The sequence below is a fragment of the Microcaecilia unicolor genome, chromosome 2, assembly GCF_901765095.1.
Source record: "Microcaecilia unicolor chromosome 2, aMicUni1.1, whole genome shotgun sequence".
Classification (NCBI taxonomy): domain Eukaryota; kingdom Metazoa; phylum Chordata; class Amphibia; order Gymnophiona; family Siphonopidae; genus Microcaecilia; species Microcaecilia unicolor.
In genome coordinates, this window is record NC_044032.1 from 500,705,497 (window position 1) to 500,730,913 (window position 25,417).

A 25,417-nucleotide genomic window follows, 5' to 3' on the forward strand; every position below is an offset into this window, starting at 1 on the left:
GAGGGCTGACACTGGGAAAGGCTGGGGTGTTGGCTCAGAGACTGCAAAACTGCTGGGGTCGAAAGAGCAGGCTGGTCCTGGATGCATGGAGACCTCCACACTGGCACCTCTTCTATGGAGTGACAGTTGTCCTCCCAGCACAAACGCTTCTCAGGTGCTGAATCCCTCGACACACCGGAGTTCCTGGACTTCGCCAAAAGTCGGTCATCGAGGTTCCCTGATGCCGACAAAGACGACGTCAAATCCCCACATCATCTTGGGGTCTGGTCTGATGCAGGTCAGTCCTGAGGTCCCTGCACAGCAGTCAGCATTGAGGTAGGTGGAGGCCTATTTGAAGCACAACTGCACCCAGAGTCAACAGGTCTAGCAGTCACACGCACCTATGCCAATGCAATATCCGATGCCATCGATGCCAATGCCGAGGATTTAGACCGGGCTCCAAACATCTTCTCACACTGAGCCTTCTGGACAACTGCGTACTTTTCTTCATCCAAAGACACAGGACACAGTTGGAAGGCCTATGGTCAGGCCCCAGACACTGAAGATACCAAGAATAGGTATCTGTACCAGAGATGGGAAAATTAGGTTCTTACCTTGGTAATTTTCTTTCCTTTAGTCATAGCAGATTAATCCATTACGAGTGGGTTGTGTCCATCAACCAGCAGGGGGAGATAGAGAGCACTGAAAAACCATAGTGCCTCATGGCCAGCTAGCTCCATCTGCCTCTTCAGTATTTGAAGCTTCCAAAGCAGTGTTACACCGCAAAGTAGCATAACATGAACTTTCCTCACAGCGGATGAACGCCCCAGAACAGGAGCAACAATTCAAAGGAGGGACGAACTCAACCTCCTGTAACAGAACAGAAATCCTGAAGACTGTTTTCCAACTTCTCCCAATGAGGAAACATATCTACAGGAAAAACTGAATATAAAATAAACATCAATCACACAAAGAATCACTGAGGGAGGGCTCATGGATTCACCTGCTATGACTAAAGGAAAGAAAATTACCAAGGTAAGAACCTAATTTTCCCTTGTCATCAAGCAGATGAATCCATTACGAGTGGGATGTATCAAAGCAATCCCTAGATAGGGTGGGAACAAGCCACACCACGCGCCAACACTTGTGCTCCAAAATGCGCGTCTCTCCTGGCAGCTACATCCAGCCTGTAATGTCGGGCAAAAGAGAGCTTAGAAGCCCATGTCGCTGCACTACATCTCTTGAAGAGAGAGTGCTTCAGTTTCAGCACAGAAAGAGGAAATCGCTCTTGTGGAACGTGCCTTAAAGGCTTCAGGCGGAGGCCGGCCAGACCAGCAATACGCTGAAAAAAATAGTTTCTTTGAGCCAACGAGCTATACTGGCCTTAAACGCTGGAGACCCTCTGCACGGACCTGACAATAGAACAAAAAGATGGTCAGAGGTCCTGAAGGCATTTGCCGCGCAGATATTGCAACAGAGCCCTTCGCACATCCAGAAGGTGCAACTCCTCAAATGATTCTGGAAACTCCTCTTTAGAAAAGGAAGGCAGGAAAATAGGCTGGTTTAGGTGAAACACTGAAACCACCTTAGGCATGAAGGAAGACACCGTACGTACCATTACTCCGGACTCTGAGAATTGCAGAAATGGGTCTCGACAGGACAGCGCCTGGAGCTCAGATACCCGTCTCGCCGATGTAATGGCCACCAAAAAGACTGTTTTTAAGGTCAAATCCTTCTCCCAAGCTCGCCTAACCAGCTTGAAGGGTGAACACTGAAGGGCCTTTAAAACTAACCCCAGGTTCCAGGCCAGACAGGGAGCCCGCACGGGAGGACTGAGCCGAAGCATCCCTAAGAGAAACCATGCCACATCCGGGCAAGCAGCCAAAGACAGGACAGCGGCCTTCCCTCGAAAACATGCTAAGGCTGCCACTTGAACACGCAGGGAATTATAGGCCAAGCCTTTTTGTAAACCATCCTGCAAAAAGTCAAGTATTGGCGAGACAGAAGCCCGCATTGGGTGTGATCGCTTTAGAAGCACACCAAGCCTCAAATTGGCGCCAAACCCTGGCATAAGCCACGGAAGTGGAACGCTTGCAGGCCTGTAGGAGAGTGGAAATGACTTAACTGTAATAGCCCTTGTTTCTCAATTGCGCCCTCTCAATAGCCATGCCGTAAGAACAAAGCGGCAGGCGTCCTCCATGGTTACCGGTCCGTGACACCAGATTCGGTACCAGAGGTAACTGCCAGGGAGCCTCCACCAGCATCCGCCGGAGGTCCTCATACCACGGCCTCCTGGGCCAATCCGGGGCGATGAGAAACATCTCTCCGTTTTTTGTAGCCGAATCCGCAGGAGAACTTGCCCTATCCAGGGCCACGGAGGGAACACATACAGGAGGCCCTGAGGCCAGGGTTGAGCCAGGGCATCCAACCCCGCCGAGCGAGGATCTCTCCGTCTGCTGTAAAAGCACAGGACTTTGGCATTTGCACTTGAGGCCATAAGATCCGCTACGGCCGTCCCCCCTTTTGGCACAGATCTGCAGGAATACTTTGTCTGCAAGTTACCACTCCACTGGGTCGATTTGATTCCTGCTTAGATAATCGGCTTGCACGTTGCTCTGACCTGCAATGTAAGCTGCTGTCAGAAACTGCAGATGTAGCTCGGCCCAGTGGCATATTTGAGCGGCCTCTGCGGCAAGTGCTTGACACTGAGTGCCGCCTTGTCGATTTATGTAGGCCACTGCTGTCGTGTTGTCCGACATCACTCTTGACAGCCAATCCTTCCAGGGTCACTTGTCTATTAGATTGTAAGCTCTTTGAGCAGAGACTGTCTCTCTTTGTTAAATTGTACAGCGCTGTGTAACCCTAGTAGCGCTCTAGAAATGTTAAGTAGTAGTAGTTCCACTGCCTGTTGTAACCAAGCAAGGCAGGCTCTGGCAGCGTAACAGCTGCATGCAGACGCCCGTAAGGATAGGCCTGAAATCTCAAAGGACCGCTTTATAGCTGATTCAAGGCGTCGGTCCTGCATGTCCTTCAGGGCAACTCCTCCTTCAAATCGGGAGGGTAGTTCTCTTTGTCACAGCAGTGACTAGGGCATCCACTTTAGGCACAGCTAGGCGCACCAAATTCTCCTCACTTAGAGGGTATAATTGCCCCATAGCCCTGGCAACTTTCAAAGGCCCCTCGGGGTCAACCCATTGAGCTGAAATAAGCTCTTGGATGGAGTCATGCAAAGGAAAGGCTCGAGCAGCAGAAATCAGCACTGGCAGACTCCTCACATCCCGACCACAGGGGGGGGGGGCACTCTCTGAAGGGGAATCCACCCTTCTGCGCTTGTCCTGCTGCCATCTGTCAGGGGAAAACGCACCCGACGGTAATTCAAGGCCGGGCTCTTCTGGAGGGGACACAGGCAGCCGGGCCGATTGAGACCCCTGCGGGAGAGCTCTTTTTAACATAAATGCTTTATGTAAGCAGTAAAACAAATTCAGGGGAGAATGGCTCACCCTGGTCTCCCTGTTCCGGGGGAAATGGCTCTCATATAAGCCTCCATTCGAGGCTCTTCTTCAGGCTCACACCCCTCCGCCTCAGCAGGGGTTGCGCCATGCTGTTCCAAAATGGTGCCCGCTGCCAGCTCCACAGAGCAGGAAGAAACCTCGCTCGCCATGCTCAGGCCGGCTCTGACGTCAGAAGAGCACGATTTACAGAGCCCCGCTGCTGATCTGCGCTTGCCACAATGGGAACAGCGCTTTACAACCTCCGCAGCCATTGCCGAAAATGGCGGGAAATAGAAATGGCGGATTCGCGCCAAAATCGCCCCGAATGCAGGCCCACCCCAGAGGAGCTCCAAAATGCTCTCACCTCTCTGGATCGAGTCGACAGAGCTCCAATCCGCTGCACAAACTGAAGGAAAGCCTCTTTTCTTGGATCGCAGCACTACAGCGCGAAGCGATTTTTTTTTTTTTTGACGCTGTGAGGAAAGTTAGAGGCAACAGCGCAAGAGGCAACTTTTTCCACTCCGGAGGATCAGTAGCGTGGGAAAGGCAGTGAAAGGGCGAACCTATGTGCCTGCATCCGCAGCGTGGGCAAAGACAGGGGCAGGGCTTGCCTATGTGTCTACATCCACATCAGGGGGGCCAGGTAAGGCAGGGAAAGGGCATACATATGTGTCTTTAAAGTGGGCACCATCAGCCACAATACCCCTGGCTACAACTGGCAACAGCACAGGAACCACCCCAGGCAGATTTCTGAAGGAGCTTGAACAAGCTGCATCCACCCTGCTGGGGAGATAGAGAATACTGAAGAGGCAGATGGAGCTAGCTGGCCATGAGGCACTATGGTTTTTCAGTGCTCTCTATCTCCCCCTGCTGGTTGATGGACACAACCCACTCGTAATGGATTCATCTGCTTGATGACAAAGAAGGTCCGACTGCACCGGGTACAAGAACTTTCATGGACATGAAAGGAAAAATTTCCATGGCCAAATCAGACGACTCCATGGTGCCAAAAAAGTGGCCAAACACCTGAGAAAAAAAAGAGAGGAGAACCCAACTGGAGTCAAGACCTAAAAGTGACCTGACAGAGAAATAAAAGAAAACTTAAAAGCAGGGAAAACTAGCTAAAGAGATTAAAGGGAGGGGGAAAAAACCTGAAGCACTGGAAAAAGACAGAATGACGGAAAAAACTAGCTGAAAGGCACTCAAAAGCTCAACCAGACTGCGCAATGTGAGACGCAGGAAAAAGCACGTCCTGTCCTCAGCACGGTAAAAGAACTACTGCAGGAACCATGCTCTCAAGGCCGGCGGGAAGGCACTCATGCATGCAAAGTGGAGTGTGGCTCTCGCTCCACAAAGCTCTGTTAAACTTGTTACAAGCATTGGAGTGGGGAATGCAGGCTGCGTTATCCAATTGCAAGAATTACTGCCTGCTTGTCCTTGAAGAGTATGTATAAATTTCTTACCCATAGTTTGCACCAACATCACAGCCTGTTCGTGCTCTGTTGTTTCATAGTAACATAGTAGATGACGGCAGAAAAAGACCTGCACGGTCCATCCAGTCTGCCCAACAAGATAAATTCATATGTGCTACTTTTTATTTGTACCTGTCCTCTTCAGGGCACAGACCGTATAAGTCTGGCCAGCACTATCCCCGCCTCCCAACTACCAGCCCCGCCTCCCACCACCAGCTCTGGCACAGACCGTATAAGTCTGCCCAGCACTACCCCCGCCTCCCAACTACCAGTCCCACCTCCAGCTCTGGCACAGACCATATAAGTCTGCCCAGCACAATCCCCACCTCCCAACTACCAGTCCCGCCTCCCACAATGAGGATTGAATAATTACAATATGTAATATGGAAATGAAGGCTAAACGCAAAAAGGTAGTCATTTAGCGCCTCAGAATTTTCAAGTTTTTCAGCATTGCTAACAGACTGTAAGGATAACTATTCTGCTTGCTCCTAGTTGATTCACCATAAGAGGAATAAGAAAGAGGGTGCCACATATTCTAACAAGGAGGAGTAACTGAACTTAAGTGCTGCCATACTGCAACAGACCAAAGGTCCATCAAACCCAGTACCTAGGTGGGTACAATTCAGGTCACAAGCACCTTGGCAAGATCCAAAAACAGTAAAACAGATTTTATGCTGCTTATCCTACAAATAAGCAGTGGATTTTCCCCAAGTCCATTTTAATAATGGCTTGGGACTATAGTGGACCTTGTAAATACCGCTTGTCTCTAAACTCTGACAAAGTTGACTGACATTATTGTGTCCATTAGCTTTCTAACCAAAGACTTTTAGAAACAAGTTGGTTCAAAACATCTACTGTCGTGGTCTGGTTAATTGTCTGAGTGAGGAAAGCAGTGTGTGTGGTCATTGTCTAAGGCCCCCTTGGTGTATGCCGGTCCATCCAAGGTCCCAATAAATAAATTTGGTATATCTACAGAGATTGCTCCGATACTAAGCACATACCTAACAGCCACTAGGTAAAACACAAAACCCTGACTGCAAGGAGGGAGGGGGGACACAAGCTGCACTTGCCACACAAAATGCACCACGACAAACACTAACACACATTATCACCATACTCTCATAAGGACACTGTTAATAACAGACTAAGAGCACTTTCATAAATGTGCCTCCTTCGCACTAATAAACCATTAGTCTTTACAGGATCATCTCTTTTATAAAGAACACACAATTGTGACAAGCATACATAAAGAAAGAAAGCAGGATGTGTACTTGTGTACTACAGAGTAAAAAGAACACACAACCTGCTATCAACAGTTTCACAATATCTCGCAAATGAAGGGGGCTGTGTACTAAATATTGTTTTTCAACCCGATGATATGGAAAACACGGAGAGAGGATATGCACCACCACACAGGGATAACCGCAACCAGGCACTGTAACCTCTGGTTGAACTGTGTGGGACAACAGGGCAGCCACTATGCCATGAGCCCTCAAGGTCCACAATGATTATATATTATCCATCTGCATTCACTGCATGCAAACAGATCTCGTACATATTCATTGTGGAAATCCTGAAAACCAGGCTGGGTTGTAGACTTCAACAACCCAGATTAGAGGACCCCTGCATTGCCATCCCTACCAACTGCAGTCCACATGGCTCCCCTGTGACCAAGGGCTCTTCTCTAACCCTAGCCAGCATAGCCACTGAAGGAGAAAGCAGCAGAGGTAAAAGGCGTTTGTAATAACTGTTCCTGCAGACTTGCACAGAGCCACTACCCTTACTGCCCGCTCGCACAGCTGCCGGTTTGAGATGAGCCACAGAAACCCATGCTCTGTTGTTTCCTTATGGGTCATCCAAGCAATTCCACAGATCAGAAAATTGGCCAGGGCCATCACTACCATAATGAGGCTAACAATACAATTCACAGCTTAAAGCCAAACAGAAAACAAATACTCATCAGCTAAGTGACCAAGTTCTCTTTGGCATTTTTGAGAACCCTTACTCAAGTTTTGAAATTTTCTTTCCTAATAGCTATTTGCCTCAGTCATTCTGTTTTATATATGTTAATATATGACACAGAATTATAATACAATATATGCACTAAACATATAAAATCTGTTATAATTCCAATCCTTAATTTCTTTTACTAATAATCATTTCAAGGTAGTAAAGTAAAATGAAACTGCTAAGAATTTTTCAGTCAATTCATGTTTTTCCATTTACAGCTCATCCTTATCTTCCTCCAATGCAAAAACAAATCATACTACCAAAACTTACATTTCCACTTGATCCTTTCCTGCAGGAGATGAAGGTTCAGGAGTTAAGTTCCCATCTGACTTTTTGTTAATCTTGTCCTCTAAAGTAATAGGAAAAATAAAGATTGCATTATAAAAATATCTAGTAGAATGGCATAGGGAGGCATGTTCTAGTACTCATAAGAAATAATTTCATATCAATTATCTTTATATTAATGATTTGATATTCAACAACAGTTCTATATTCATTTCACAATAAATCTACTTCACAAGGAGAAATTACTTCTTGCCTACTAATTCTCTTTCCAGTCCAGAACTTGCAGATTGTTGCGTCCATCAACCAGCAGAGAGAAACAGAAAACACAAAATTGTGGTGTTGAATTAAGAACAGTGTACAGTTCCAGCAATTCAGTATTCTGATAACCAAGCAATGAACATGCTGAAAGGACATACTGTCCACTCTTATTTTTCTGTGTTCATTTGTAACTGTTCTAAACATGTCTCATTCTGCCTCGGGGTTCTGTGCTCTCTCCTACCTTGTTTAATATATTCATTGCTCCTCTTGCCACACTTATATAAAATGAAGATACATACCTGTAGCAGGTATTCTCCGAGGACAGCAGGCTGGACATCATCCACGCATGGGTTGTCATCCGCGACGGCCCAGGAGCTCCGGAATTAAAAGAAAAAAACTTTTAAAAGTTCTAGAAGCGACAAAGCAGGCGCGGGGACAACGCACCGAGCATGTGCGAGTGACTTCCTGCCCGCGCGCTTCCCTCAGTTATATAAAAAGCAAACAAGAAGAACAACTCCAAAAGGGAGGAGGGAGGGTTGTGATGATGTCCAGCCTGCTGTCCTCAGAGAATACCTGCTAGAGGTATGTATCTTCATTTTCTCCGAGGACAAGCAGGCTGGACATCATCACGCATGAGGTATCCCTAGCACCCAGGCTCATTCAAAACAATGAACACTGGTCAATTGGGCCTCGCAACGGCGAGGACATAACTGAGATTGACCTGAAAACAAACAGAACTAAGTGAGAGTGAAGCCTGGAACAGAACAGAAATGGGCCTAGGAGGGTGGAGTTGGATTCTAAACCCCAAACAGATTCTAACACCAACTGCCCAAACCGACTGTCGCGTTGGGTATCCTGCTGAAAGCAGTAGTGGGATGTGAATGTGTGGACCGATGACCACGTTGCAGCCTTGCAAATCTCTTCAATGGAAGCTGACTTTAAGTGAGCCACTGACACAGCCATGGCTCTAACATTATGAGCCGTGACATGGCCCTCCAGAGTCAGCCCAGCTTGGGCATAAGTGAAGGAAATGCAATCTGCTAGCCAATTGGAGATTGTGCGTTTTCCGATGGCAACCCCCATCCTGTTTGGATCAAAAGAAACAAACAACTGGGCGGACTATCTATAGGGCTTTGTCCACTCCACATAAAAGGCCAATGCTCTCTTACAGTCCAAGGTATGCAACTTGCCCTCACCAGGGCGGGTATGTGGATGGGGAAAAAATGCTGGCAAGACAATTGACTGGTTCATCTTCGACTCCTCCCTCTCCTTCTCTGCGCATATCCAACAGACTGCCAAGACCTGTCGCTTCTTCCTCTTCAACATCAGCAAAATTCGCCCTTTCCTCTCTGAGCACACCACACGAACTCTCGTCCACGCTCTCATTACCTCTCGCCTTGATTACTGCAACTTACTCCTCACCGGCCTCCCACTTAGCCATCTATCCCCCCTTCAATCCGTTCAGAACGCTGCCGCACGTCTTATATTCTGCCAGAACCGATATACTCATATCACCCCTCTCCTCAAGTCACTTCACTGGCTTCCGATCAGATACTGCATACAATTCAAGCTTCTACTCCTTACCTACAAATGCACCTGGTCTGCGGCTCCTCACTACCTCTCTACCCTCATCTCCCCCTATGTTCCCGCCCGTAACCTCCGCTCACAAGACAAATCCCTCCTTTCAGTACCCTTCTCCACCATTGCCAACTCCAGGCTCCGCTCATTCTGCCTTGCCTCACCCTATGCCTGGAACAATCTTCCTCAACCCCTACGCCAAGCCCCCTCCCTACCCATCTTCAAATCTCTGCTTAAAACTCACCTCTTCAATGCTGCCTTCGGCACCTAACCTTTCGAGAAATATAGTATGCCCTATCAGATTGACTCTACACTTGTCTTTTAGATTGTACACTTGTCTCTAGACTGTACACCTGTCTTTTAGATTGTAAGTTCCTTGAGCAGGGACTGTCCTTCCATGTTAAATTGTACAGCGCTGCGCAACCCTAGTAGCGCTTTAGAAATGTTAAGTAGTAGTGGTTCAGATGGAACTCCGACACCACTTTCGGCAAGAACTTAGGATGAGTGCGGAGGACTACTCTGTTATGATGAAATTTAATATAAGGAGCATGAACTACCAGGGCTTGGAGCTCACTGACTCTATGAGCTGAAGTAACAGCCACTAAGAAAATGACCTTCCAGGTCAAGTACTTCAGATGGCAGGAATTCAGTGGCTCAAAAGGAGCTTTCATCAGCTGGGTGAGAACGACATTGAGATCCCATGACACTGGTGGAGGTTTGACAGGGGGCTTTGACAAAAGCAAACCTCTCATAAAACGAACTAAAGGCTGTCCAGAGATCGGCTGACCCTCTACACGCTGATGGTAAGCACTGATTGCACTAAGATGAGCTCTTACTGAGTTGGTCTTAAGACCAGACTCTGACAAGTGTAGAAGGTATTCAAGCAGGGTCCGTGTAAGACAAGAGAAAGGATCTAGGGCCTTGCTGTCACACCAAACGGCAAACCTCCTCCATTTAAAAGCATAACTTTTTCGTGGAATCTATCCTGGAAACAAGATTCGGGAGACACCCTCTAAGAGGCCTAAAGAGGTAACTTCTAAGCTCTCAACATCCAGCCAGTGAGAGCCAGAGACTGGAGGCTGGGATGTAGAAGTGACCCCTCGTTCTGAGTGATGAGGGTCGGAAAACACTCCAATCTCCATGGTTCTTTGGAGGACAAGTCCAGAAGAAGAGGGAACCAGATCTGACGGGGCCAGAAAGGTGCAATCAGAATCATGGTTCCGCGGTCTTGCCTGAGTTTCAGCAGAGTTTTCCCCTACTAAAAGGTATGGGAGGATACGCATACAGGAGACCTGTCCCTCAATGGAGGAGAAAGGCATTTGACACTAGTCTGTCGTGGGCCTGAAGCCTGGAATAGAATCGAGGGACCTTGTGATTGTCCTAAGTGGCAAAAAGATCCACCGAGGGGGTGCCCCACGCTCGGAAGATCTTGTGGACAATGTCCATGTTTAGAGACCACTCGTGAGGTTGCATTATCCTGCTGAACCTGTCGGCCAGGCTGTTGTTTACACCTGCCAGATATGTAGCCTGAAGAAGCATGCCGTGCTGGCGTGACCAAAGCCACATCCTGACGGCTTCCTGACACAGAGGTCGAGATCTGGTGCCCCCCTGCTTGTTTGTGTAATACATCGCAAACTGATTGTCTGTCTGAATTAGGATAATTTGGTTGGACAGTCAGTCTCTGAAAGCCTTTAGCACATTCCAGATCGCTCGTAATTCCAAGAGGTTGATCTGAAGACGCGTTTCCTTAAAAGACCAAACTCCTTGAGTGCGGAGCCCATCCACATGAGCTCCCCACCCCAGGAGGGATGCATCCGTCGTCAGCACTTTTTGTGGCTGAGGAATTTGGAATGGGCGTCCCAAGGTCAGATTGGAACTACAAAAATCGGTGGAGAGATGGATGACATCCTCTAGATCCCCCATAGCCTGACACCACTGGGAAGCTAGGGTCCACTGAGCTGATCTTGTGTGTAGACGTGCCATGGGAGTCACATGAACTGTGGAGGCCATGTGGCCCAGAAGTCTCAACATTTGCCGAGCTGTGATCTGTTGGGATGCTCGAGCTGACACTAGGGCCAGGTTGTCTGCCTTGCCTGGTGAAGATAAGCTCGAGACATCCGTGTGTTCAACAGAGCTCCTATGAATTCCTACTTTTGTACAGAAATCAGATGGGACTTGGGATAATTTATGACAAACCCCAGCAGCTCGAGCAGTTGAATAGTAATCTGCATGGATCGTAGAACGCCTGCCTCCGAGGTGTTCTTCATCAGCCAATCGTCGAGATAAGGAAACACATGCACTCCCAGTCTGCACAGCGATACTGCGACAACTGCCAAGCACTTTGTGAAAACCCTGGGCGCAGACGCGAGACCAAAGGCAGTACACAGTACTGAAAGTGCTGAGTTCCCAGGCGAAATCGAAGGTACTTGCTGTGATTTGGAAGCACCGAGATGCGAGTGTAGGCGTCCTTTAAGTCCGGAGAGCATAGCCAATCGTTTTCCTCAATCATGGGAAGAAGGGTGCCCAGGGAAAGCATCCTGAACTTTTCTCGGACCAGGAATTTGTTCAGGCCCCTTAGGTCGAGGATGGGGCGCATCCCCCCTGTTTTCTTTTGCACAAGAAAATACCTGGAATAGAATCCCAGCCCTTCTTGCCCTGGTGGAACAGGCTCGACTGCATTGGCACTGAGAAGGGCGGAGTTCCTCTGCATGTACCTGCTTGTGCTGAGAACTGAAGAACTGCGCTCCCGGTGGGCAATTTGGAGGTTTTGATTCCAGACTGAGAGTGTAACCGGACCGAACTATTTGAAGAACCCACCTGTCGGAGGTTATAAGAGGCCACCTTTGGTGAAAAAACATCAACCTCCCCCCAACAGGTATATTGTCCGGTACGGACACTTTGATGTCGGCTATGCTGCTCTGGAGCCAGTCAAAAGCCCGTCCCTTGCTTTTGCTGGGGAGCCGCAGGGGCCTTCGGCGCACACCGCTGACGAGAGCAAGGCTGCTGGGAACGAGCTTGAACAGGCTGCCGAGAGGCAGGAGTGTACCTACGCCTATTAAAGGAATAGGGAGCACTCCTCCTCCCTCCAAAAAACCTCCTAGAGGAGGTAGTAGCAGAAGGCGTCCAGCGGGAGAGAGAATCCATAGCCTCATGATGCTTCTTGAGGGTATCAACCATATCCTCAACCTTCTCTCCAAAAAGATTATCTCCCCCCCCCCCCCCCCCCCCCCCCCAGCAAGGAACATCCGCCATTCGCTGCTGGATCTTCTGATCCATGTCCGAGACACGCAGCCATGACAGTCTGCGCATCACGATACCCTGAGCAGCTACTCGGGATGCGGCATCAAAAGTGTCGTAGGTTCCCCTGGCCAGGAATTTGCAACACGCCTTCTGCTGCCTGACCACCTGGTGAAAAGGTTCAGCAAGCTCCGGAGGGAGTGCTTCAACTAAACTGGACAGTTGCTTAACTGAGTTCCTAAGTGAATGCTGGTGTGCAGCTGGTATGTTTGAATCTTGGCGGCGAGCATTCCAGCCTGATACGTACGCCTCCCAAAAGAATCCAAGGTCCTAGACTCTCTGCCCGGGGGTGCAGAGGCATAGTCTCTAGTAATCTTGGCTCTTCTGAGAGCAGAGTCCACCACCATGGAATCGTGAGGAAGTTGGGCCTTCACCATCACAGGCTCACCATGAACTCTGTACTGGGACTCGGACTTCTTGTTGACAACTGAATTAGAGAGAGGGCAAGACCAATTCCGCAACATCACTTCCCTGAGTGTATTGTGCAGGGGGGGCCGTTGCAACCTCTGCAGGCGGAGAAGGATAATCCAGGACCGCAAACATCTCAGCCCTGGGCTCATCCACAGCCTCCATGGGAAATGGAATGTCTCTAGACATTTCCCGCACAAAATATGAAAAAGTAAGACGCAGGTGGAGATTGTTGAACTTCAATAGGCGGAGTAGGATCAGAAGGAAGCCCCTGAGAATCTTCTTCCGAAAAATATCTGGGGTCTTCCTCCTCTCCCCATTAGTGCTCCTCTTCAGTATCTGACAGGAGCTCTCGAAGAGCAGCCCAAACCCGAGCCTGTCTCGACTTCGAGGATCTACGTCCTCGCGGGGGATGTCGAGAAGTGGACCCTTGCCTGGACTCCGGCAAAGCTTCCTCCACCGACGTGAAGGGAGAGTCGACCCGGGTGGCAACCAGCTCCGGCACCGCAAGCGGCACCGAGGGCGGCAACCTCCTCACAGGAGATGGGCCAGACGCCGCCTCAGCAGTAGATACCAGAGGCGCAAGCACCTCCAGTACCAAAGCAGATGGACGAATCATCCGTTCCAGAAGTCCTGGAAGCATGGCCCGGAGACACTCAGCGAGAGCTGTCATCGGAACAAGCTGTGGGGCCAGTGCAGGAGTCGGCGCCAGAATCTGAGGGGGTTCAAGAGCTGGTACCAGGCTGCCAGACAACCGACGCATCGGCACCTCTTGAATGGAGGGTGAGCGATCCTCCCGGTGCCGACGCTTCTCAGGTGCGAGTCTCTCGGCTCCCCGCAGCTCTCGGTACCGTGTCTGGTAGGAGATCGATGGCGATACTTCTTCGCCTTCGCTCGACGCCCGTCATCGACACTCCTTGGTACCGAGGACGTGGAATCCTCACACCTCCTCGGGGCTCGGTCAGACTCAGAGCAGTCCCAGGGGGCCTGCATAGCAGTAGGCCTCGAGACGGGTGGAGACCCACTCGATGCCTCGCTGCTCCCAGCTTGAAGTGGTCTCTCGGCAACCATTACCTGGACTCTCGGCACAGCTTCCCTCAAAGTCGATGTCACCAACCTTGGTACTGATGTCGATACCAACGTCAAAGGACCAGACCGATCTGAAAAAAGTCACTCGCGCTGAGCCTCTCGAGCCACCTGGGTCCTTTTTTTCATTAACTTACATAGCTTACAAACAGCTGGAAGATGGTCGGGCCCGACGCACCGGAGACACCAAGCATGAGGGTCGGTAGACAAGATGGTCCGGTTGCAGCGGGAACAGCGCTTGAAGCTGCTGGGAGTCCTCGATGACATGGGAGGGAAAACAGCGTTCGCAAAATTAAACAGCTTGATGGTGCCAAAGAAAAAGGCATGAAAGAAGGAAAAAAAAGGAACGCGGTAGAGCAGCCTGAAGGAAGCCGCGACGAAAGAGAAAGGAAACTTAAAAATGAGAGAAAAACTAAAGAAAATAAAGAGAAAAAGGGAAAAACCGGAGCGCAGTAAACGCAACAAAAGTCCCCTAGGCCGAAAATCACGAGGAGTCTGAAACAACACAACTCCTTCGCGAAGCGGAAAAAAGAGAACTGAGGGAAGTGCGCGGGCGGGAAGTCACTTGCGCATGCGCGGTGCGTTGTCCCCGCGCCCGCTTCAAGAACTTTTAAAAGTTTTTTCTTTTAATTCCGGAGCTCCTGGGCCATCGCGGACGACGACCCATGCGTGATGATGTCCAACCTGCTTGTCCTCGGAGAATCTCTTGATCTTTGCATTTATCTTTATGCTGATGACATTCGTATGCTGGCGATACATGATCAATGGGACAGTGCTTTTCTCTGTACTTTGAGTTCTAAGCTTTCCTCCATTTCTTCTTGGAGTCTTTGAACTGAACTTACAGTGGAAAGGTAGGACGTGAGCAAGACAATCGGAGACCCCTTACTCTTCTCAGTAAGGGGTCTCCGATTCTCTTGCTCACGTACTACTGCTCCACTGTAAGTTCAGTTTAATCAGACTATTATACCCATCAGGGAGAAATTTCTCTCTTTGGGGACTTTTCAATAATACTTTATCTTTTAAGCCCCATATCTCTGAGAAGTTCCGAAAGAGGACATTTCTCTGGTAAGTGAACACTATTTTGCTTTGTGCTTTGGGAACTTAAAGATTGGGGTTTAAAGGAGGAATTGTAGGTTAGTGATAGGCAAAAAACTTTGTACCACAGCATTAACAGATAGAATCCCACCCACCCTACCACCCCTAGGACAACACTTCATTTAAAGTCAGTTTTTGTAATTAGGATAACAAGCAAGGAGTGCTCTTATAGAGTTTTAAATAAATTTCATTACCATCTAAGAAGGAAACACTAAATAAATCACACAATATGCTATATAAACTAAAAGACCCTTTTATATTAGGCTAATATCCTTAACACTGTAGCTAGTTTTAAATTATTGAAAAAAATCAAAACACTAAGATGGAGTCAGCAGTCCAGCAGTGAGAGGGGTGCTATCCAGTCTTTTGCATTGAGTGTCACATGTATGATTACCTCCCAGTTGGTGAGATGTCATGTGTGTGTGTGGCCGATGCAAAGAGCTCCTAGCTCTCAGAGAACTTGTCTGTTGACTTGGTGGAGCTGAGAGAGACAGAGAGGTACATAGAGACCTAAAGGGATGTTGTAGAGAAGTCCCACCTCCAGTCTGGTAGCCCCTATGCTACCTTGGAGGAGGGAGGTCTCCTAGAAGGAAAGCATCACCCTGGTGAAGTAGGAAGTACTCCTGTAGATAGGACCTGCCCACCAGGGGATGTACTATCCTCTCGCACCGAGGATATGTCTCCACGTGCTGCCCAGGAGGGAAAGGTTAGGACAGCTGTTGTAGTTGGAGATTCAATCATTACGCATATAGATAGCTGGGTGGCTGGTGGACGTAAGGATCGCCTGGTGACTTGCCTGCCTGGTGCGAAGGTGGCAGACCTCACGCATCACCTAGATAGGATTTTAGATAGTGCTGGGGAGGAGCCAGCTATCTTGGTACATGTGGGTACCAATGACATAGGAAAATGTGGGAGAGAGGTTCTGGAAGCCAAATTTAGGCTCTTAGGTAGAAAGCTCAAATCCAGATCCACCAGGGTAGCATTTTCTGAAATGCTACCCGTTCCACGTGCAGGGCCCAAGGGACAGGCAGAGCTCCGGAATCTCAATGCGTGGATGAGACGTTGGTGCAGGGAGGAGGGTTTTAGATTTGTTAGGAACTGGGCAACATTCTGGGGAAGGGGGAGCCTATTCCGAAAGGATGGGCTCCACTTTAACCAGGGTGGGAGCAGGCTGCTGGCATCGGCATTAAAAAAGGAGATAGAGCACCTTTTAAACTAGAAACAGAGGGAAGGCCGACAGTCGCTCAAAAGCGCATGGTTCGGGATAAGGCAACTTTCAAAGATATCACCAAAACAGGGAAGATAGGGTATACCGATAGTGAAGTTATCCCGATAGTGAGGTTGCAAAAGAGACAATAGTAGATCAGGTGTCCTAAAAATCAGACAAAAGATTGCAAATGAATACTGTCAAGTACTAAGCATGATGTAAATAGGAACAAACAAACAGTTTGAAATGTCTATATACGAATGCCAGGAGCCTAAGAAATAAGATGGGAGAGTAAGACTATGCTGCACTAAATGAAAAATTAGATACAACAGGCATCTCTGAGACCTGGTGGAAGGAGGATAACCAGTGGGACACTGTCATACCGTGGTACAAATTTTATCGTAGTGATAGGGTGGATTCAAATTGGTGGAGGGTTAGTATTGTATATTAAAGAGACCCTTGAATCAAATAGACTGAAAATTCTGCAGGAAACAAAACACGTCTTGGAATCACTGTGGATTGAAATTCCACGTGTAAAGGGGAAAAGGATAGTGATAGGAGTGTACTACTGTCCGCCTGGCCAGGATAACAGATGGATGCAGAAATGTTAAAGGAAATTAGGGACGCAAACAAACTGGGCAACACAATAATAATGGGTGATTTCAATTACCCCGATATTGACTGGGTAAATGTAATGTTGGACGCGCTAGGGAGGTAAAATTCCTCGATGAAATCAAAGACAGTTTTATGGAGCAGCTGGTACAAATCCCTCTCAAGACAAATCCCTCCTTTCAGTACCCTTCTCCACCACCTCCAACTCCAGGCTCCGTCCCTTCTATCTCGCCTCACCCCATGCCTGGAACACACTCCCTGAGCCCATACGCCGTGCCCCCTCCCTACCCATCTTCAAATCAATGCTCAAAGCCCACCTCTTCAATGTCGCCTTTGGCTCCTAATCACTACACCACTTCTCAGGAAAGTTATCTACCCCAACTTGACATTTCGTCCATTAGATTGTAAGCTCTTCCGAGCAGGGACCGTCCTTAATTGTTAATTTGTACAGCGCTGCGTAACCCTAGTAGCGCTCTAGAAATGTTAAGTAGTAGTAGTAGTAGGAGCCGACGAGAGAAGGAAAAATTGTAGACCTAGTCCTTAGTGGAGCGCATGATCTGGTGCGGGAGGTAATGGTGTTGCGGCCGCTTGATAACAATGATCATAATATGATCAGATTTGATATTAACTTTGAAGTATACATAGGAAATCAAATACGTTAGCGTTAACCTTTAAAAAAGGAGACTATGATAAAATGAGAAGAACGATGAAAAAAAAACTGAGGAGCGACTGCGAGGGTCAAAAATTTACATCAGGCGTGGATGCTGTTCAATAACACTATATTCCGTGTATTAAAAACAGGAGGATAGAAGACCAAACGACAGCCGGCATGGTTAAAAAGTGAGGTGAAGGAAGCTATTAGAGCTAAAAGAAAATCCTTCAGAAAATGGAAGGAACTGACTGAAAATAATAAGAAACAGCATAAGGAATGTCAAGTCAAATGCAAAGCCCTGATAAGGAAGGCTAAGAGGGACTTTGGAAAAAAAAAAAAAAAAAAAAAAAAAGATTGTGTTGGAGGCAAAAAACACATAGTAAAAATTTTTTTTAGGTATATTAATAGCAGGAAACAGGCAAAACAATCGGTTGGACCGCTAGATGACCGAGGAGTAAAAGGGGCGATCAGGGAATACAAAGCCTTAACCGAAAAATTAAATGAATTCTTTGCTTCGGTCTTCACCGAGGAAGATTTGGGTGGGATAGGGGTGCCAGAAATGGTATTCGAAGCTGAGTCGGAGAAACTTAATGAATTCTCTGTAAACCTGGAGGATGTAATGTGGCAGTTCTACCAACTGAAGAGTAGCAAATCCCCTGGACCGGATGGTATTCATCCCACAGTACTGATAGAACTGAAAAATGAGCTTGCGGAGCTATTGCTAGTAATATGTAATTTATCCATAAAATCGAGCATTGTACTGGAAGATTGGAGAGTGGCCAATACAACCCTGATTTTTAAAAAAGGTTCCAGAGGCGATCCGGGAAACTATAGACCGGTGAGTCTGACGTAGGTGCCGGGCAAAATGGTAGGGACTATTATTAAGAACAAAATTACAGAGCATATTCAAAAGCGTGGATTAATGAAACAAAGTCAAAATGGATTTAGTGAAGGGAAACCTTGCCTCGCCAATCTACTACATTTTTTTTGAAGAGGTGAACAAACATGTGGATAAAGGTGAGCCGGTTGATACTGTGTATCTGGATTTTCAGACTCCAGAGGAAATTGGAGAGTCATGGGATAGGAAGTACTGTTCTATTGTGGATTAAAAACTGGTTAAAAGATAGAAAACAGAGAATAGGGTTAAATGGTCAGTATTCTCAATGGAGAAGGGTAGTTAGTGGGGTTCCCCAGGGGTCTGTGCTGGGACCACTGCTTTTTAACATATTTATAAATGACCTTCAGATGGGAATAAGTAGTGAGGTAATTAAATCTGCTGATGACACAAAGTTAATCAAAGTCATTAAATCGCGGGAGGATTGTGAAAAATTACAAGAGGACTTTACGAGACTGGGCGTCTAAATGGCAGATGACGTTTAATGTGAGCAAGTGCAAAGTGATGCATGTGAGAAAGAGGAACTCCAATTATAGCTACGTCATGCAAGGTTCCACGTTAGGAGTCACGGACCAAGAAAGGGATCTAGGTGTCATCGTTGATGAAACAATGAAACCTTCTGCTCAGTGTGCTGCTGCGGCTAAGAAAGCAAATAGAATGTTAGGTATTATTAGGAAAGGAACGGAAAATAAAAATGAGGATGTTATAATGCCTTTGTATCGCTCCATGGTGCGACCGAACCTCGAATATTGTGTTCAATTCTGGTCGCCGCATCTCAAAAAAGATATAGTGGAATTAGAAAAGGTGCAGAGAAGGGCAATGAAAATGATACAGAGGATGGGACCACTTCCCTATGAGGAAAGACTAAACCAGCTAGGGCTCCTTCAGCATGGAGAAAAGGCGGCTAAGGGAAGATATTATAGAGGTCTATAAAATGAGTGGAGTTGAACGGGTAGATGTGAAGCATCTGTTTACGCTTTCCAAAAATACTAGGACTAGGGGGCATACGATGAAGCTACAATGTATTAAATTTAAAACAAATCGGAGAAAATTTTTCTCCACTCAACATGTAATTAAACTCTGGAATTCGTTGCCAGAGAACGTGGTAAAGGTGGTTAGCTTAGCGGAGTTTTAAAAAGGTTTGGACGGCTTCCTAAGGAAAAAGTCCATAGACCATTATTAAATGGATTTGGGGAAAATCCACTATTTCTGGGGAAAGCAGTATAAAATGTTTTGTACTTTTTTGGGATCTTGCCAGGTATTTGTGAACAGGATTGGCCACTGCTGGAAACAGGATGCTGGGCTTGATGGACCTTTGGTCTTTCCTAGTATGGCAATACTTATGTATGTACTTATGGAAGGTTCAGGAATGGGGTTTTTTTTCCATGCAAAATCAGATCCCTAAAACCATTTCTGGAACCCCCTGCTTTGAAAATTCTTACTCACTTACCCTTAACAGGCTAGATTACTGTAATGCCCTCCTGCTGGATGTTCTACTTTACTCACTGATACTTATTCAAAACACTGCTGTAAAACTCATCTATAGTACTAAAAAAATATGACCATGTCATACCTCTTATATTTTATTTATTTTTGTTACATTGTACCCCGCGCTTTCCCACTCATGGCAGGCTCAATGCGGCTTACATGGGGCAATGGAGGGTTAAGTGACTTGCCCACAGTCAGAAACAGTCAACACTTTCATCAGTCAACACTGGTTACACATTCAGTATTGTATTAATTATAAAATTCTTTTCCTTGCTCACAAAGATCTTTTTTCCTGGATTCCTCTCGATCTCAACTCTGTTAATTCCACACCATCCCCGTCTTTTCCGTTACTCTTTTCCAATCAACTCATCACTCCCTCTGTTAGAAGATTAGCGTTTGGCTCTGTAACATAAACCCTAGCACGCACCTGAGGTTAACCCTGCAGCCACCTAGAGGGTCTGTCCCATCACTGCCCAGGCCCGCTTACACCTGCTCCTACACTGGCATACCTTCCATCCACCGACTGGTTCCTGTTTGCCTCTAGGCGTGTCTCCCACCTGTAAGTTATTTTCCGGTGGTTTCTAATGATATCAGGGCCACAGTCCCAGGGGTTCCACAGCAAAGGAGGATCGTCAGTCGGTCCTTCAATTTTTTACCTCCAGTAGTTTCGGCTTGTTTGAATGCAAGTGTTCCATCACGAATCGCTCGCCAGTAGAGACCATTTTTGTCAGCATTGAAAATGTCATGAGGTGTAAACTCATTAAAGATGGTAGGAAGAACAGAAACAACCCAATTTTCAGCACCAAAGTTATCAGCGTCTTGTTTTTTTACCATGCTGTTACTTGAATTTTATGTTGTTCCTCTCCTTCCATCTTTCCAACCATCCAACAGTGGCTTTGAATTCAGTTAGTCCAAGACTTTCAGCTAGCTGATTAGCTTTGTCCATAAGCAGTGGACCACTGACAGGAAACTGTCTGCTCCTGACTTGAGAAAAAACACTGAAAAAGAGCATCTTCTACCTCCTCAGCTTTTCCCACCCATTTTCGTTTCCAGTGTGCATTTGTATTGTTTTGCCAGTCTTCCAGAAGCTGGTCTTTCTGCTTCAAGATACGTGCAATTTAACTGGGATTGACACCATATTCTTTAGCAATAGATGCTTGACTTTGTTTTCTAATTTTTTTTAAGAACTTCTATTCGTTCAGCCAGTGTTAAAGTCTTACAGTAGCACGACGACAACTCCAGTGTACACTCTAACAACATTCATTTATTCTGCCTGTGGCAGCTAAAGAAGCAGTAAATTTGAAATCTCGTTGGTTGTCACGCGCCAATCGGCTTCCATATTCCGTGCGCGCGCTTTTGCAGAGTCTTTCCTGCAGAGGAGCAGTCTTAAACCATGCATATAAGAGAATCTTGCACTTATCAGTGGTGCACTAAACCGAAGTTTGTCCCCATAGAAATTGATGGCGCCATAAACGGGACAAACGTACGGCATGCAGTTATGTTTAAACTGTTTTATTAACGATTATCACAATACAAAGTAAAGCGAATGCTACATACCTGTAGAAGGTATTCTCCGAGGACAGCAGGCTGATTGTTCTCACTGATGGGTTGACGTCCTCGGCAGCCCCCTCCATCGGAAAGTTTACTAGCAAAGGCCTTTGCTAGTCCTCGCGCGCCCATGCGCACCGCGCATGCGCGGCCGTCTTCCCGCCCGAAACCGGCTCGAGCCGGCCAGTCCAATATGTAGCAAGACAATACACTTCAAGGGAAGACTCAACTCCAAAGGGGAGGCGGGCGGGTTTGTGAGAACAATCAGCCTGCTGTCCTCGGAGAATACCTTCTACAGGTATGTAGCATTCGCTTTCTCAGAGGACAAGCAGGCTGCTTGTTCTCACTGATGGGGTATCCCTAGCCCCCAGGCTCACTCAAAACAACAACCATGGTCAATTGGACCTCGCAACGGCGAGGACATAACTGAGATTGACCTAAAAAATTTACCAACTAACTGAGAGTGCAGCCTGGAACAGAACAAACAGGGCCCTCGGGGGGTGGAGTTGGATCCTAAAGCCCAAACAGGTTCTGAAGAACTGACTGCCCAAACCGACTGTCGCGTCGGGTATCCTGCTGCAGGCAGTAATGAGATGTGAATGTGTGGACAGATGACCACGTCGCAGCTTTGCAAATTTCTTCAATAGAGGCTGACTTCAAGTGGGCTACCGACGCAGCCATGGCTCTAACATTATGAGCCGTGACATGACCCTCAAGAGCCAGCCCCGCCTGGGCGTAAGTGAAGGAAATGCAATCTGCTAGCCAATTGGATATGGTGCGTTTCCCTACAGCCACTCCCCTCCTATTGGGATCAAAAGAAACAAACAATTGGGCGGACTGTCTGTGGGGCTGTGTCCGCTCCAGGTAGAAGGCCAATGCTCTCTTGCAGTCCAATGTGTGCAGCTGACGTTCAGCAGGGCAGGAATGAGGACGGGGAAAGAAAGTTGGCAAGACAATTGACTGGTTCAGATGGAACTCCGACACAACCTTTGGCAGGAACTTAGGGTGAGTGCGGAGGACTACTCTGTTGTGATGAAATTTGGTGTAAGGGGCCTGGGCTACCAGGGCCTGAAGCTCACTGACTCTACGAGCTGAAGTAACTGCCACCAAGAAAATGACCTTCCAGGTCAAGTACTTCAGATGGCAGGAATTCAGTGGCTCAAAAGGAGGTTTCATCAGCTGGGTGAGAACGACATTGAGATCCCATGACACTGTAGGAGGCTTGACAGGGGGCTTTGACAAAAGCAAACCTCTCATGAAGCGAACAACTAAAGGCTGTCCTGAGATCGGCTTACCTTCCACACGGTAATGGTATGCACTGATTGCACTAAGGTGAACCCTTACAGAGTTGGTCTTGAGACCAGACTCAGACAAGTGCAGAAGGTATTCAAGCAGGGTCTGTGTAGGACAAGAGCGAGGATCTAGGGCCTTGCTGTCACACCAGACGGCAAACCTCCTCCAATGGAAGAAGTAACTTCTCTTAGTGGAGTCTTTCCTGGAAGCAAGCAAGATGCGGGAGACACCCTCTGACAGACCCAAAGAGGCAAAGTCTACGCCTTCAACATCCAGGCCGTGAGAGCCAGAGACTGGAGGTTGGGATGCAGAAGCGCCCCCTCGTCCTGTGTGATGAGGGTCGGAAAACACTCCAATCTCCACGGTTCTTCGGAGGATAACTCCAGAAGAAGGGGGAACTAGATCTGACGCGGCCAAAAAGGAGCAATCAGAATCATGGTGCCTCGGTCTTGCTTGAGTTTCAACAAAGTCTTCCCCACCAGAGGGATGGGAGGATAAGCATACAGCAGGCCCTCCCCCCAGTCCAGGAGGAAGGCATCCGATGCTAGTCTGCCGGAGGTCTGAAGCCTGGAACAGAACTGAGGGACTTTGTGGTTGGCTCGAGATGCGAAGAGATCTACCAAGGGGGTGCCCCACACCTGGAAGATCTGCCGCACTACACGGGAATTGAGCGACCACTCGTGAGGTTGCATAATCCTGCTCAGCCTGTCGGCCAGACTGTTGTTTACGCCTGCCAGATATGTGGCTTGGAGCACCATGCCTTGACGGCGAGCCCAGAGCCACATGCTGACGGCTTCCTGACACAGGGGGCGAGATCCGGTGCCCCCCTGCTTGTTGACATAGTACATGGCAACCTGGTTGTCTGTCTGAATTTGGATAATTTGGTGGGACAGCCGATCTCTGAAAGCCTTCAGAGCGTTCCAGATCGCTCGCAACTCCAGAAGATTGATCTGTAGATCCCGTTCTTGGAGGGACCAACTTCCTTGGGTGTGAAGCCCATCGACATGAGCTCCCCATCCCAGGAGAGACGCATCCGTGGTCAGCACTTTTTGTGGCTGAGGAATTTGGAAGGGACGTCCCAGAGTCAAATTGGAGCAAATCGTCCACCAATACAGGGATTTGAGAAAACTCGTGGACAGGTGGATCACGTCCTCTAGACCCCCAGCGGCCTGATACCACTGGGAGGCTAGGGTCCATTGAGCAGATCTCATGTGAAGGCGGGCCATGGGAGTCACATGAACTGTGGAGGCCATGTGGCCCAGCAATCTCAACATCTGCCGAGCTGTGATCTGCTGGGACGCACGCACCCGCGAGATGAGGGACAACAAGTTGTTGGTTCTCGCCTCTGGAAGATAGGCGCGAGCCGTCCGAGAATCCAGCAGGGCTCCTATGAATTCGAGTTTCTGCACTGGGAGAAGATGGGACTTTGGGTAATTTATCACAAACCCCAGTAGCTCCAGGAGGCGAATAGTCATCTGCATGGACTGCAGGGCTCCTGCCTCGGATGTGTTCTTCACCAGCCAATCGTCGAGATATGGGAACACGTGCACCCCCAGCCTGCGAAGTGCCGCTGCTACCACAGCTAGGCACTTTGTGAACACCCTGGGCGCAGAGGCGAGCCCAAAGGGTAGCACACAGTACTGGAAGTGGCGTGTGCCCAACTGAAATCGCAGATACTGTCTGTGAGTTGGCAGTATCGGGATGTGTGTGTAGGCATCCTTCAAGTCCAGAGAGCATAGCCAATCGTTTTGCTGAATCATGGGGAGAAGGGTGCCCAGGGAAAGCATCCTGAACTTTTCTTTTACGAGAAACTTGTTCAGGGCCCTTAGGTCTAGGATGGGACGCATCCCCCCTGTTTTCTTTTCCACAAGGAAGTACCTGGAATAGAATCCCAGCCCTTCTTGCCCGGATGGCACGGGCTCGACCGCATTGGCGCTGAGAAGGGCGGAGAGTTCCTCTACAAGTACCTGCTTGTGTTGGAAGCTGTAAGACTGAGCCCCCGGTGGACAATTTGGAGGTTTTGATGCCAAATTGAGGGTGTATCCCTGCCGGACTATTTGGAGAACCCACTGATCAGAGGTTAAGAGAGGCCACCTTTGGTGAAAAGCTTTCAACCTCCCCCCGACCGGCAGGTCGCCCGGCACTGACACTTGGATGTCGGCTATGCTCTGCTGGAGCCAGTCAAAAGCTCGCCCCTTGCTTTTGCTGGGGAGCCGCGGGGCCTTGCTGAGGCGCACGCTGCTGACGAGAGCGAGCGCGCTGGGGCTTAGCCTGGGCCGCAGGCTGTCGGGAAGAAGGATTGTACCTACGCTTACCAGAAGCATAGGGGCCAGTCTTCCTTCCCCCGAAAAATCTTCTACCTGTAGAGGTAGAGGCTGAAGGCTGCCAGCGGGAGAACTTGTCGAATGCGGTGTCCCGCTGGTGGAGAGACTCTACCACCTGCTCGACTTTTTCTCCAAAAATGTTGTCCGCACGGCAAGGCGAGTCCGCAATCCGCTGCTGGAGTCTATTCTCCAGGTCGGCGGCACGCAGCCATGAGAGCCTGCGCATCACCACACCTTGAGCAGCGGCCCTGGACGCAACATCAAAAGTGTCATAAACTCCTCTGGCCAGGAATTTTCTGCACGCCTTCAGCTGCCTGACCACCTCCTGAAAAGGCTTGGCTTGCTCAGGGGGAAGAGCATCAACCAAGCCCGCCAACTGCCGCACATTGTTCCGCATGTGTATGCTCGTGTAGAGCTGGTAAGACTGGATCTTGGCCAC

General features: G+C 48.3%; 1 protein-coding gene across 1 annotated transcript in view; it reads right to left on the reverse strand.

Moving 5' to 3' along the window:
• Window positions 1-25,417, reverse strand: part of KIAA0232 (KIAA0232 ortholog) — a 323,689-nt gene that overhangs the window by 124,731 nt on the left and 173,541 nt on the right. Inside the window, 1 exon segment of the mRNA XM_030192183.1 lies at window positions 7,223-7,301. Coding sequence (XP_030048043.1) covers window positions 7,223-7,301 — 79 coding nt within the window.